Genomic DNA, 15,347 nt, shown 5'->3' on the forward strand with positions numbered 1-15,347 from the left:
GTTGAAAGTGGAGACTACAATCACCCCAAAATAAAACCTACAGATTGCTCATCTTGCTTCTGTGCAGAATGTCCGCAACTACTCAATTTTACTTTGCATGTGCTCCTGGCCTCTATGTAAAGCAGTGTAGAAGCCAGTGCCATCAGCCTGGTTATCTTAAGTCCCAGCAGTGTGCCTTGGAAATCGCGTTTTCTCTGCACGGGAAGCGTTGCCATCCTACCAGCACTTTTCAGCAGAGTGAATGCTATCACTTAATTACAGTAAAGGGAAACTCGGAGCGTTGATAGGTGCGGGCTGTGGAAGCCAGCTTCCCTCCTGGGTTGGGTGGCACATTGAGAGATTCCTGAGGTCAGACAAGGGGGTGGCGGCACAGCTGTTCCTCAGGTGTAGGTTTTGTTGGTGGGGAGCTGTTGGGGACGCCACTGGATACAAACAGTTGGCTTCCCACACCCCTATCCTTGGTAGTTTTCATGCCCCTGTGGCTCTTCTCCCCTTGTGCAGGGTCAATGATGCTGCTTCCGTGGGGCAGCAGGGCGCTTAAAGGATTCCTGCTGCTCTCGATATTGCAGAAAGCTGAGGAATACTATTTCTCCTTTTGTAGGACATACTGGGGAGAGACGAGTATGGAACATTTTATGGATAGATAAGCAGAATGACAGCACTAGGGGAGGAATTGTTTTTTCCCTAGCCATCATGCCATGGAAATCAGTCAGAAATGTCCCTCTATCAATAATGCAGTGGGCTTTATACCAATTAGATGGATTTGTTCTTGGTATCAGGGAAAATATGTTCATTTAAAAATGATTGTTTTCTCCCTTGGGAAATAGAGTGTTAAAAACTTATGAGCTTCATAACATAATTTAGAAAATCTGCTTCTATAAAATGGGTTAATTATACCCATTGCATGTGTTCACAGTCATAGTCTCATCCTCCCACTTCTGTTCCAAAAGGACAAGTAAAACTAGAGACTGTGCCATTTTGGAAAACAATCAGGTCACATATTGAGTACTTTGCTTATTCATACAACCGTAAACTGCCTATGCTTGAGTTCCCTCAATTACACAGCTCAGTATGCAGGCCAGAAGACGCAAGCCCGGCTCAAGTGAGCACTTCCTGGAATACACAGAGGGATGGGTTTGAAAAATGTCCAACGTGGCAGATGTGAAAAATTCTCCTTCGAGATCCGGAAGCTGCCTTTGCTGCAATCCCTCACCTGTTAATCGCACTGCTTCTGACCTTCTGAACCAGGGACGCTGGCAGTGTCTTAGACTGAGACGTCGAGGAGCCGTCAATCTTTCCAGTCCGGCGCAGGCATATGCCACTGTCAGGGGGATTAGCTGAGACAGGAGAAGATCATGGATCACAGTGCTGCTCAGGATTTCTCAGAGATGTACCAAGAAGGAGTGCGTGGCTGCTGGCTTCCAACAGAACTGCCATCACTGTTTTTAGAAAAAGTCCCAAAAGATATCTTTGATGAATGCTTGAACTAGCCTGTTGTTATGTCACTTAAATCCTTCAGATGCCCAGAATGCTGATACACACATCTCTCCTCCACAACAAACACAATGGCACTGTCGCAGTCTTATTTGAAGGGTCTTTCATCTTCTCTACTAAGTGGGACCAATTTCCCATGACTGTTCACTACAATTCCATGCTCATAGGAATTGCAGCCCATCGAAATTATCCCCAGGCAATATTACTGTCTTGGTTAGCTTGTCTTTTTCCACCTGCTTTGGCCGTTTTTATTTTAAGTTTTCTCCCACCATCTCATAAATGCTAAGGCTCTTTATCCTTCATTTGGTGTCCCTTGAACTTCAAATGTTATTTAAGATGCTGATCAGGAAAGCCCACTTCTTCCCTGTTCCTCTCAGAAATCTCTCTCCCCTTAGGTCTCTCTAATCTAAACCCTCCATGGTTTTTCCATTTCTCTCTGTCTGCGTGTGGTTCCTGTCTCTTATCCTTGCCCTCCTCCCATTCTGGCCACTTTCCTCTTGATCTGTTCTTTCCTCCAAATCTGCCCACATCCCAGAGCTCTCTTTGCTTGGCCCTTATGATTCTGTGTCTCATTGAGGGGTCCTGTGAGCTCTTAGAGGTGACTGTCTTGTTTGATTTTTTTTAACCAGCTTTAAGATGGTTGATATTTTATTTCACTGTCTGTCATCCCTCTCACTGTGAGGCAGATAAAGGGAAAGGTTAAAGATCAAAGCTTTTGGGTCAGGCTGACCTGGGCTGAAACCCTGCTCTTGTCTACTGGTTGTATGACCTTGGGTAAGACAGTTGACCTTTTGTTTTGTGTAAAATAAGGATAATGCCGGCCTCAGTGGATTGCTCTAAGAGGAAAACGCAGTAATATATGTTCCTGCCACACAGTTGCTGCTTTCAAAGGGTAACTATCATTATCTATGAATATTATTATCATTAGCCCATTTTATCATTCTCTGCCATCTGCTCATTATTTTTGTCTTTCTTTCCTAGGATTTAGTCCGTGGCCTGCCATTTCTACTGCAAAAGGGTTGATACCTGTCCTGATTCTTTCATTATCATCCCTGTGTAACTTTTCTTCTATATGCTTTGCTCCCTTCCTTTCTATTTCCTCTGCTCCAGTCTTTATACGGAAATTCATCCATCTAAGAATGTTGACCTAAATACATCCATTGTTATATTCATCCTCCAGAAAAACTTGTTAGATTCAATTTTCAATGTAAACAAACACACTTGAAAACATCTATTTGAGGATGAGGTCTGCACTTTTGTGTATTGGTCAAATGAATGAAATACGTCCTTCTGATTTGCTGAAACCCAAGTCTTCCCTGAGTTTATTCCTATTCGAGTCCCACCTCTTACAATCAAAGTTACCTGAAGACTCGACGCAGAGACATAGCTCCATTTCTCAGACTCACGTGCCAGAAAGCGAGAACCCGGGGCCTGTCGGTGGTCTGGGCAAAGAAGCATCTTGAGGGTCGTCCTCCTCCCTTTTCTGTGCCCCTTCCCTCTCCTGTCCCCCCTCTAGCCCTGTCCCCTCACTATTCTCCTTTTCCATCCCATCCAGCTTGCTCTCAGGAAGTATTTAGTTAATAATTCCTACGACTGCTGTAGAGTGAGACAACTCTTAGACTTGGTTCTACCATTGGTTTACTGTGTGATTTGGGGAGAAATCTCTCAATTTTTCCACATCGCATGGAGAACACAATAACACCCACCTCACTCAGTGATTATGAGAATCAAATAAGATCACGTGTTTTGCAATCACATCACCCTGCCACCCAAGAAAATATAAGGAAAACACACATCGGGTCATCCTGAGCTGTCTAAGCAGGAAGAGTTAGGATTCCCTGTCCCAGGACCACATGCCTTCGAGCAGGTGATAAAACCCAGCATCAAATAAAGCAAACTTTCGTTATGAAGTTTTAGGCATAAACCAGAAAGTGGGTGAGATATTTTCAGGAACAAGAGTTCCTTCCCAGGAACCTTAAATTTCACATGATTCATGCTGTCTGGCCCACCTTCCCATTGTAATTCCAAAAAGGAGAGCTTGAGGTCTCCATGTTGAAATGTAAACATAGTATAAACGTTCAGTGAGTCTCCTGCTGGCTTCAGAAATCATATTTTGCAGTTTGAGAGTTTCACCAATTTGGGGGTGGTAGGGGTGGGAGTTTGGGTATCTCCTTAGTCGCTAAAAATTTGTAGCAGAAGCATTCTCAGAAAAATAGTTCACTATAAAATTATAGCTGTTTAACTATTACATAATTAAATCCCAACAGATAATGAAAAAAATTTCATTTGGAGCAAATATTTAAGACAAAAGGATCTATGTTTAAAAGGAAAAAGAATCGATTTCCCAAATACTTTCTATGTAAGGAGTATTATTGATTTTTCTCTCAGAGTTCGGATACAACTTTCCATCTTGTGATTCTGGTCAAAAATCCATCCATAAGCTCTTTCCTCCTTCCCTGGAGCTCACTGCAGCTTTGTTTTCAATTCCGTAGCCAGATTCTCGGATGAACCTAGATCTGCGGGCCTGTCTGCCTTGAGTTTGAAGCAGCAAGACCTCCACTTGCTGTGCCTCCGTTTCTAACTGAAACCAAAACCAACAAGCACAAAACTGGCTTTCCCCTCAAAACTTTCCTGTAAAAGTAATGGGACTACTAAATTCCTACTAAATAATTCAGCAAACCTTCAGAGGGAGGGTGAAAGTACTATGTACCACGTCCTGTGCTATCATAAGATAAAGACGGAACTCCTTGTCTTCAAGGAGGTTTCATCCTAGTTGAGAAGACGGACATAGACACGAACCACACGGTCAGTGAAAATGTGCTTTACCAAGTCACACATCATGTTATAGATGGAAATAAATATAAGAGAAAAACTCATTCTGACAGTAGATTTTCCAACGATTGCTGTATGTTAGAATGCTTCATCTTACCATTCCTGTGACTGAGTTTAGGCTTCCTAGTGATATTTTCTTTAATACCAAGGGAAAAATAATTGTTTATCTCTGCCTTTTCTACTAGCCATTAGAAAATTGGAAGTGTTTCTTAAAAATTAGCCCAAATGGCTTTCCAATAACAAATTTTCTATCTGTTCTCATAGCCAAGCTATTTTTTCTCATGTTTGGAAGAGAGTTGATTAGTACAACTTTCTTCACAGAGGTTTTTGGTCTTTCAAATGTTGTTACTGAAGTTGGTTGGAAACCCACAGGGCCAGAAGGCAGCTGTGAATAACCTGAAAATAGTATTTGTGAGTCCTGGAAGGAGCTCCTCCTAATACGAGAGTGAAGAGCTGGTGCCTGGGGGTGAGTGGCACCCAGATGGCTGAGGGCGCCTGGTCAGCAGTTATGAAGAACTAGAGACGCTTTTAGAGAAAAGGGAGAAGGAGAGCAGTCCAGGAGGGGGGTCAGAGAGAGAGCAGAGCACTGAGGAGCCATAGGGGTCTCGATTCAGAATATCTAGGTGTGCCAAAGCTGACTCAAAGCTCCCGAGCTGTGACTTGCGCAGAGAGCTCACAGCAGAGCCGAGGGAAGGGGCAAAGGCAAAAGCAGAGCTCTTCCAGCCAAGTGTACTACATGACCTTGCTCAAAAGCCAAAATGCAGCCAAGAACAGGACTGAAGACGTGTGGGTTTTAGCACAGAACTCTTCCCATCTTTTAAACTTTGGAAATCTGCAGCAAAAACTGACATCTACTAAGGGGATGATAATGCAAACAGCTCCTCATTTTCACGCTATGCTTCTGATGACAGGAGTGGCAGACGACACAATATTCCTGTTTTCACCTCTAGCAAGCTTTTAGCCAAAAAATAATCTTTTTAACTGCTTTAAACTATTGCTGGGAGTACATGCTCCCAAACTGAATGTAGCTTTGTGTCACTTCGCCACACCCAGCGTGGTTCTTTGCGGTAGGAACCAAAGTCAGGATCTCTACCCACACCAGCTTTATAGACCTTGCAGACAAGTACACGCGCGTGAAGTTGGGTTCTGAACAGGTGTGTCTCGCTGGAGTTATGAGCATTGAAAGCTGCTCTATGATTTTGTACTCATCACATGGACCCAGATACCCTATGTCTCCCAACCCAGTACAAATAGGGTGAAGCAGAGCTGCGTAAAACATAGCCACTGTATGGCCACAATTTCTGTATAGCTATGTTGCAGGTCACTCTCATGAGCAAGATAATGAGATGTTTTTTCTTTTCACAAACCTTCCATTGGTTTTCCTAGTAAAGCTCCTGAGAGCATTAGCCAAGGCTGACGTGCCCTCCAGAGCTGGCCTCTCTTCTCCACTTGGCCTGGGTCGTCTAAGCATCTCCTTGATGAGTCCTTATAAATGCAAACCTCAGAGAAAGTGACCTCTCAAGTGCCCTGGAGCATCCACTAACACTGCGTGGTGCCAGGAGACCTGTCACTCACCGCAAGTCTTTAACTTCTCCTTCCTCAGAATTGATTGATAGGATAGTCTACAAGACTGACAGCTCTTGCTAAACTTGCAAACAGATGACTCCTTGCATCTTCTCCAGCCATGCTTTGCACCAGAATAGAAAAAGAGCACGTCTCCTGAGGATATGGCTACAGGACAGCCACCAATTCCAAGACCCTACGGTCTATATAGCTTTTCTAACAGTGAACAGAGTTGCTCTTGGCATTTATATGCACAGCATTTCTCTGTGGTCACTATCCCCACGTTGATTGAGGTTGTGTCTTTCTGACAGTCTTAGAACAACCCAAGGAGTCAGTGAGGAGGTAGACTGCCCGAGGACTCAACACAGTGTCTCCTGCCAGTCACTGCAGGGTTTCTTCAGCCCTCTGGGAGAGCTGGTTTAAAGGATGACCTGCAGGTGGGCTGTTAGCTGTAAATTTCTGTTACATTAAACTTGAAATTTGTGCTACCCAGAGTATCACCGTGACTGGAAGAGCAAGAAAGAAGATGTCATCATAAATGCTCATCAGCAGATTAAGCAGTAGAGCCTAAAACTTGGGATTGACCCCATTTGGAACACCACTTTGTGGATATGACATTTTATGGCAAGAACAGAACATATGAAAATGTGGAAGTACCTTTTATCGGCCAATTAATCTTGTGGCTATCTGGATGATATTGTTCAAACTCTGCTGTTGGCTGCTGGCTATGTTCAGTGAGCTGTGTTCCTGCTGTTGTTTTAGACGAGGCGCAATGAGCTCTCCTACCCCACCCCCAGTGTATCCTCAACAGTGAGATCAGGATTCCGGATGAGGAATATATTCTGTGTTTATGGAGTAGAGCTGTATGCTGCAGGCAGATAGCCAGTTTGTAAAAGATCAGACCCAATTCTCGCCCAATGTTTAGAAAAATTAGCACCATAATGTTGTCTTGACTGTGCTCCTCCCCACGGCTCCCTGCTCGGTGCCCTGCAGCCCCCACACGGCTCCCTCTCCTGCTGCCCTTCCCTCATGCCTTCCAGACACTTGGGAAGGCTCCCACTTCTATGTCCTCTGATCACCTGCTCGCCCAACCTCGGCAAACAAAGATAAGCTTCCTTTTGAGTAGAGTTGTGGACTGTGGGGAATTTTCTGGAATATTCAGGTGTAATCTCCCTCTCATGGGTTGAGAGAATATATGAAGACAGATGGGAGATGCAAGGAAGACAGAAAGACCCCTCTCAGTGGCACGGTGGGACCACGCCTAAAGACAAAGTGCGCGTTTCCCCCGCTCCTGCACCAGGCTCAGTGCTGGCTCATAACAACTGCCAAGGTCAAGTTTTGCTGATTTTTTTGAATTTCAGTATAGTGAATAGAACGTGAGAGAGCAACCACCCAGTGTTCTCAGGGCGCGGTCAGCATGATGATAAAATTACTGCAAAGATTATTTTAGGGTGAAAGTCTGCTTTTAAGTGAAGACAGTGGAGTAGATGAGAACTAGTTTGGGCCCAGGCTGCCTACGTTAAGTATTAGCCCTGCCACTTCCCAGCAGTAAGCGCTTGGGCCAGTTAATAATTTCTAACCCTCACTTTTCTGCATTTTTGAATTGGAAGTGATGGTACCCACCACATGGTGTTACTGTAGGGATTAAATGAGTTAATCCATAGAGAACCCCTGGTATAATGCCTGGCCCACAGCAAATACTATATGAATGTTTGCTATTATTATCTGATTGATTCTTCTGCTCTGTTTGAGAGACTGTACTATTAACTATTCTGCTATATTTGGGAGCCTTAATTATTAAGACTCCCACTTTTAACTAGGATGAATGTGTGTGAAGCTAAATTTACCCACCACATCACTCTTCTTTGATCTGATTGGCCTTGTTAGCAACACGAATTCACCGTTCACCAAATGCCTACTATGCATATACCCCTCAGCCACCTGCTGATGCTACTACATCTGCTATCTAAAATTTCTCCTTGCCTAATTGTATAGTTGCAGAAGGATCAATGTGTATGGAATCTTGTGACTCCTGAGTTCCAACACTGAGTTTCTGACTTGCATCTTCTTGGCTAGAAACTTTGTGCAGCAACCCCCAATGCAATGATTGCTTTCCTCACTACTTCATCTAACTGACCTAGAATACTTTACACAAAGCTGGCTGATAGGAAAAGAACATGAAAAATGTATAACACCAGGAGAATTCCTTTCTGACATTAGCTCTGCTTTTATTTCAGCAAGGTAACAGCATCGTTTGTCTTTCCAATCATAGTCAGTGCCATTTCTCGTGAGGCCTATTATTTTCTCAAGAGTTATACCAGCCTGCTTCCAGGATCCGTCACTGCATCTTTGTGTTCTCTGCCTTTGTGGGCACAACGTGGGGGTTTCGTATTAGAGGAGATCTTCAGTCACAAGCCGTTCATAGGAAATACTGGTTATAAATGTTAAGCAACGTTAATTGTTTCAGTACACCTGGGATGTTACCTGTATCAGTGGGTGCAGGTAGCAGTCGTTCCTTAAAATTTTTCCTCACTGTTCAAGGCTTTCATTCTCCTTTTAAAAAAATCATCTTTGTTTAACAGTAATGTTTGGTTTGCTCAATTATAGTTTTCTTTGTCCTATCTTCTGAGGCAAAATGTAAAGAACTTTGCCTCTGTAATATTTTCTCTCCTCCTAGGGGCTTTTCAAGGTCCAGATGAAATATGCAATCTCTTTTCTGAGATAGCTGACTCTCTCTTGGCTTGAGCTACTTGATTTAAAATAATGCCAAGTTTTATATTTTCTTATGGCCTTCTCCCCAAAATGTAATCCCTGAAAAACTCAGAAAACTCTTCTCATCTTCTCTTCCTGGAAGTTTTAGGGACAGACAAATGTCTTCTTAGCTATCTACTCAAAGCTCAGCGCAGTGCTTAGTGAGTATTTCCACGTCAACTGAGAACCAGGAGCATTTAATTGTCTTAACTCTGAGGATTTAGAGTAGACGTCTTTTTCAGGCCTGAAAGTCCATGGGCAGCCCATTTTCACCCAACTAATTCAAAGAGCAATACAACAGAAAAAGTATGTTTTCCCATATTTTCTAAGTTAACACATGGGCACGCATTTCTCTAATACATTGATCAAAGCCTTGTGAGAAGTGTCGAAAACAAACTGAAGCTACGACCTCCTCCCAGGAGGAGTTTTAGGGAACAATTCCTTGTAATAAAGAGTATGCTGATGGCTGACCTGGTAAATGCTACACGTTCCCACTTAGGACCTCGCGGGATTCATGCAGGATTTGACCTACAAGTACTTTTAGGAACCTGATAAGTTAATGCCCCTGTAATTCTATTAATTAGAATGTTTGACTAAACAGACTCTTCCTTTTTCTGAACCATAAGATTTCAAGAATTCTTAGATACATTATTTAAAACCACATTGTTGTTGGTAAATGTGCACATATTTATCTTTGGTTTGTTTCTAATACAGGGACCTCCTGGAATGCAAGGAGTACAGCAGACTCTGGGTGGATTTTATAACAAGGTTTGGCTTCTTTTTTTCACATCTTCTATACACATAGATTTTTGTATGATTGTATTTTTGAAAAAAATAAACATTAATTCCTAACTCCTCAGACTTTAAAACATAATCACATACACTTAACAACTTTCCATACTGAAAATATGTTTCAAAAAAAGTATTTTGCTCGGCATTGCTCGGCATCTTTTTACAGTACCAGGACATTATTCTTAGAAATAAAAAAAAAATTTACTTCAAAGTTTGCAAAATTTCATGCAAAAAATTAATGCAAAAATCGTGTTTCACCATGGATAATGTCACATATCTAGTTTCTCTGAGGGCAGAGATTATGTGCCGCTTTGAAGCTCTGGGTCGCACAGTAGTGCTGGATTTCTGATGGGAACCAGTTGGTGCTGCACTGAACTCTCAGGCAAGCATTTACCTACCACAGGTCAAGACCCGGAGTCCCCACCTTCCAGGGAGGAGCCACTTTTAACCTCCCCAAGGTTTTTAAATTATAGTTCGGATGGACGGAATACCAACATGGAAGCATCTGAGAGACAACAGGAAAACAGTTTTGCTCCCCATTCTCCAAGGAAGCAGAGCAGAGGGAGCGGAATGGACGTTGGCAGTGAAGTGAGACTCAGAGACCTAAGTGAGACCATTGATGGAGCCGTCGGTCAATACCAAATACCTGGGGTCTGATCTCTCAGTCAAGGCATTCTGTCCACAGGGTCCCGTGTGTAGGTAACAGCTTGTCATTGATACGGCCTGAGTAATTGCACACAACACAGAAAAAGTCGGAGACGCTCCCTTGCGTGTCTTTCCTCTATGTTCTTGCTTTCCCTTCCTATCAATTCCTCGAAGTACTATTATTCCTCTCTGTTTAGAAATTCCCAAGAGACACTCTGTGTCACAGAGCCCTTGAAGATAGCAGTTGCTCAGAAAAGTGTTTGTTAAATGACAAGCAAATTAATTAAAAATCCCAATTCTTCTTTCAGATTAGGTCAGCATAAAGACCCAGATCATTTGCGGTGGATAAATTTAAAGTCAAATGTGTGAGAAGTTTGTTACACTTCCAAAGTATCCTATCTTAAGTTTTCTCATTTACTTAGATTTTCCAGGGAGTATTATATTAGGAAGAATGTCTGGGGTATATTTTATGATTCTTTATAAACATTTTCCGAATAGATCTATACTAGATTTTTCAAAACATTAGGGCTTGGCACAAGTGAAACAAAAGTGAACAAAGCATATCTAAAATCAATCAACTAGAATACAATGCTTTTCTATAAGGACATCTACTGTTACAAAATAGGATTTATCATGAATGCTTCCAAATAATGAGAATGAGTTGGCTCTGATGTCACAGTGTCAGCTAGAAAAACTTAACACACTACATTACTGTCACCCTTGGTATAAAATTTGCCAAGTTGCTACTTAGCTACTTAAATATTTGCTATTCCTCGCCAAAGCTTTAAAGCTCATATATTTACAGGTCTCCCAACACTGCTACTATATATAGTTTATCTTGCCGATAAGTCAGTTCCCCTTTAAATGAAGATATATGGAGCATTTATATTTTAGAGTCTAAAGTTGAAAATGTAAAAATGTAAATTTTTAAACTTTAAGGTTGTATTTCCAAAAACTGAGGGCTGACCGGAGCAGGTGAGTGGAGAGTCTTGCTAGTATCAAGTTTGTACTTTGAACCCAGCTGTTGACTCTCCTGAGGGAACTCCAGCCTCCTTCTGACCTCCAGAGCCTGGGAGGATTGAGGTTCACAGGGAGTCTACCCACGGGAGCTCGAGACAGAACTTCAGAGCTGCAGCACAGCTGGTCAAAAGGCAGAGACCATAGCTTTTCTTCCCCAAATGGTGCATTGTAACCATTTAGCACCAGAAGGCTTTAGACCCACCTGGGAATTAATGGAAGGTAACTTCCCAAAGCCTTTTCTCTGTTCCTTCTGAGGGGAGTTAGAGCTGTTACACTGAGGTCCCACCAGGTGGATGGAGGAGCCGGGCCCACCTTCCCAGGACGTACTGACCAACGTTTCTGGGTTATGAACACCTCCTCCACACCCTCAGCTTCACAAAGGAAAGAGCCAGGGGTGTAAAGTGCTTGTTTTCACTTGGTGATGTCCTCCCACCTCCCCACCCCATCTATTTTTGGATACTGAGGTTGTTTCATTTTGCAATTCATGGCTGCCTGATGGCCCGGCTGTTGCAAATGTGCACAGAGAGGGGGGCCTGAGTGAGACTTTGCTGGAGAGTAAATAATGGACCATGTATTGAGACATATAAAGTGACATTCCAAGGTTAAAATAATCTTCCCCTTCAAATTGGCATTGATTGATGCAATGTCTGCGCTCGATCCTGGACTTCAGGGACTCAGCTGGCAGCAGCTCAGTGGTCCTGCAGCCTGGCTTCTGCTGAAGCAGCTGCCCATGGAGCACACGTCCCCAGCAGTCCTAAAGTCCTAAACTAAGAGAACCCTGGGCTCCTTGCCTCGCCCCAGGAATCCTCAAAGGCAAAGGAACTTGGCCCCTGCACAATCGTACAGGAAAACTGTATGGATTTTTCCCCTACAATTTTCCTCATGTCATCAGAGGGCGAGCTCAGGCATATGCAGCCCTCTCCCCTCACTGCACAGATCAAAATGGGCATGGGGAAGAAAGAAAGGAGGGGAGGAACGAGAGACTAAGGGGCTAGGTCGGGAAGACTACTGGAGTGTGTTCACATGTCCTGTTGCCTGCCCACTCGAGGAGGCAAAGAACAAAAGGTGGAAGATTTCCCTCTCCATCACAAAATAATTTGCAAAACAGCTGCTCCCGTTCTGCAAGAGCCTTTGCTGGGAGGCAACAATGAGGAGCCTGTTCTTCCCCTTAAGGAAGATCCACTCACGATCCAGCAAGCTGCTCTGCAATGTCTCAGGGGATTTTAGTAAAAACTTCATTGGCTCTGTCAACTGCTAAGGCTGGCAGCTCCAGAGCCCCTTACAACGGTGTAGATGGGAAAAAAAAAAATGTTATCTGTGGAGGCCAAGTACTGGCGGATTTTACACCTGATGCTGTTTTTAAAGATCTGCATTGAAAATGCCTGCTTGTCTCATCTTCCATCGCCTCACCAGGTGCATCTGCAGAGAATCAGTCTCAGCCGTTGGAGCCCAGAGCTCTGCCTCGCAGCAGCCAGTTCCAGTGTTCCCGTCTCCAAACTGTTGATGCAAAAACCAATTTGCTAGCAAAATAATCTATTCTTCCTTTCAAGTATCAAGTCATAACTTCATTTTAATATCTGCAGACTAGAAAGGGCAGCAAACCTTTCTCTCAAATCAAATATTCAAGGTCTTTCCAGCAGTGAGTTACGCCCGAGGAGGGCGCAGTAATCGAAGGCATCTCTGGAGACGCTAGGGGAAAACCTGCTGGGCCCGGAAGATTCAGAAATAAAATTTAAGTGCTAACATCCTATCTCTCACTCTTTGTGCCCCAGGATCCACTGGCTTTGGGGAACATCATGGACTTAGGCACAAACATATGGGTTTGAGGATCATGGTTTTATTGCAGAGAACCCTGAAATTCTCCTGGGTCCCCCACCGTCCGTGCTCCGCCACACTTGGGGCTGGTGAAATGCTTCCCTGCAGGTAACCGAGAGGTGGACTGAGAGCCAGCCGTAGGTCTTGTTTTCAAGAGAGAACAGCCCTCTTAGGCCACAGAGTATGTTTTAACTTGCTAGGGCTTCTGGAGCGCAGTCCCACAAACTGAGTGGCTTAAACAGCAGAAATTCATTGTCTCACAGCTGTGAAGCCCGGAGTCCAAGACGAAGGTGTTGGCAGGGCCGTGTGCTCTCCGAAGCACCAGGGAGGGTGTGCTCCAGGCCTCCCTTCTGGCTTCTGGTAGTTTCTGTCTCATAGTAGCAGATCTCCGGTATTTGCACGGCATTCTTCCTGTGTGGGTGTCTCTGTGTCCAAACAGTTTTATAAGGACATGGTCATATTGAATTAGGGGTCCACTACTCCATTATGACTTCAACTTAACTAATTACATCTATGAAGATCTTATTTCTAAATAAAGTCACATTCGGAAGTACTGGGGGTTAGGATGTCATCATATGAATTGAGGGGGACGCAATTCAAGCCATAATAGATAACCTGATTTTTCCAGCTTTATGTCCCTTTATGGTTAGTATTTTACATCAAGTTCCCCAGGGGCTAAACTGGAGGATTTTTAATGGCCCCATGTCCTGGGAGGGCGTTCATGTCCTTGGTCTCTTTTATTAGATTGAGCCACAGGAAATTGCTGATATCTGACTCTTTGGAGCCCACAAAAATGGCCATCTCCTATGGTTCAGCCTACACGTGTCCAGGTACATTCCCTTCTTTCCAGAGAATACCGTCTCCAGTCTCCAGGGTAATGAGGGCAGCTGGAGTCTTACCAACTGCCTCACTGTCGGTCCCACAGCTCCGTTCACCATTTCCCACAAGGGAACAAAGGACTTGTCTGACATCCCAGAATTCTTGAAGAGGGCAGGCCGACTGGCACCCCCCACACCACAACCCTCGCCACTTCACTACAGGAACCTCTAAATAAATGCATTCAAAACTGTAAAACTATGATATTTACTCAAAGAAGTTCTAAGAACCCATTCAAATAATGTGGCGCCAAGGTACAAAATGACCTAGTGAAATTAGAATAACATCTGAGGCAGAATGCCAGCTTCCAGAAACACAAGGACTATGTCTTGTCATTTCTGTACAGCCAAGTAATCGTTTGGTGCAATGAGGTTGGAGAAAGCCGAGAAGAGAATCTCACCCGTCAGTAAATAAACGCTACTGAAGTTCAAGTTCAAATCTGCCTTGAGCATTGTTAGCCTAAGGTGGAGAGCCCCTCCAGAGGCCACTGAGGATCCTGGAGTAGGTGGATTTCCTGGCCCAGCTATTGAGTGAAGCAACCATGTGGTGCTCTGCTGGGCAGTAAACGGCGCTGCTGTTTTTCTGGGTGTGAAAGCCGCCAGAAAATCAGGACCCTAGAACAATAGAGTCTATGGACAGAATAATATGGCTTGGTGCTGCAGAGGCATTCCTTGGTCCCAACCACAGCATCTCTGGCACCCTGCGGGTTGTTGGGGGTGAGACGGGGAGGGGCTCTAACCAAGGTGGTCCGCTGTGGCACGCTCTTGGCAGACGCACTTCGGGTGCTGCTCGCTCTGCAAGCCGAGAGCATGGGGCCTCCCAGTCCAAGATCATCTCTGAACAACTCACAGCTCAGACCACAGCGCGTTCCAGCTTCCCCGAAAGTGTCCTGGCACAAGTACAGCCAGGGAGAGATGCCGACGGGCTGTGCACAGATTGGCACCATGTGCAAAGCGACAGCAGTTCAGGAAAGGCCTAAAACTTACCTGCTTCTGTGCAGGCTGCATCCAAGAAACCTACTGTTTTGTAACTGCTGATTCCTTGTGTATGTGTGTTAGAGTTTCATACCTCATTTTCAAATACGTCCTTGCAATAATTTATAGCCCAGGATTTTGAGAGTATAATTTTTATTTTCAATTTGGACATCTCAGATCAAAGGTAAGTAGGAAAAATGAGAGAATATCTGGCACAAAACCAATAGTAACAGCAGTTATAAACTACTTATTTTTAATTGGAGGAGCATGAGTAACATGAACACACAGTTAAAATGTTAAACCATGGCAACAGTGATGTGAGTGGGTACCTCTGTGTAATTTTGTTGTTTAAATGTTTCCGTATTTTTAATTTTTTATAATGTGTATTTTTATCAAAAAAAAACTTTAATGGGAAAAACGCATAAATTAGAATTATTGGTTTATTTATTCAACAAATACGTATTGAATGCTTCCCATATGTGAGGTGCTATGCCAGGCAGGGGCGGCATTCCATTCCAGGTCATCGTGGAACTTACTTTCTAATGTGAGAGGTGCAAAACTTTTTAAACAAACACAAAAATAAAA

At 43.8% G+C, this 15,347-nt stretch overlaps 1 protein-coding gene across 4 annotated transcripts in view; it reads left to right on the forward strand.

The window, feature by feature from the left end:
- The window catches only part of COL19A1 (collagen type XIX alpha 1 chain), a 312,844-nt gene that overhangs the window by 217,776 nt on the left and 79,721 nt on the right, over nt 1–15,347 (forward strand). For all 4 annotated transcript variants that reach the window (XM_070584878.1, XM_070584877.1, XM_070584876.1 and 1 more), the window contains one exon: nt 9,355–9,408. In XM_070584878.1, the coding sequence (XP_070440979.1) occupies nt 9,355–9,408 (54 nt within the window). The remainder of the gene's footprint in view (nt 1–9,354; nt 9,409–15,347) is intronic.

The sequence above is a fragment of the Equus przewalskii genome, chromosome 19, assembly GCF_037783145.1.
Source record: "Equus przewalskii isolate Varuska chromosome 19, EquPr2, whole genome shotgun sequence".
Classification (NCBI taxonomy): Eukaryota; Metazoa; Chordata; class Mammalia; order Perissodactyla; family Equidae; genus Equus; species Equus przewalskii.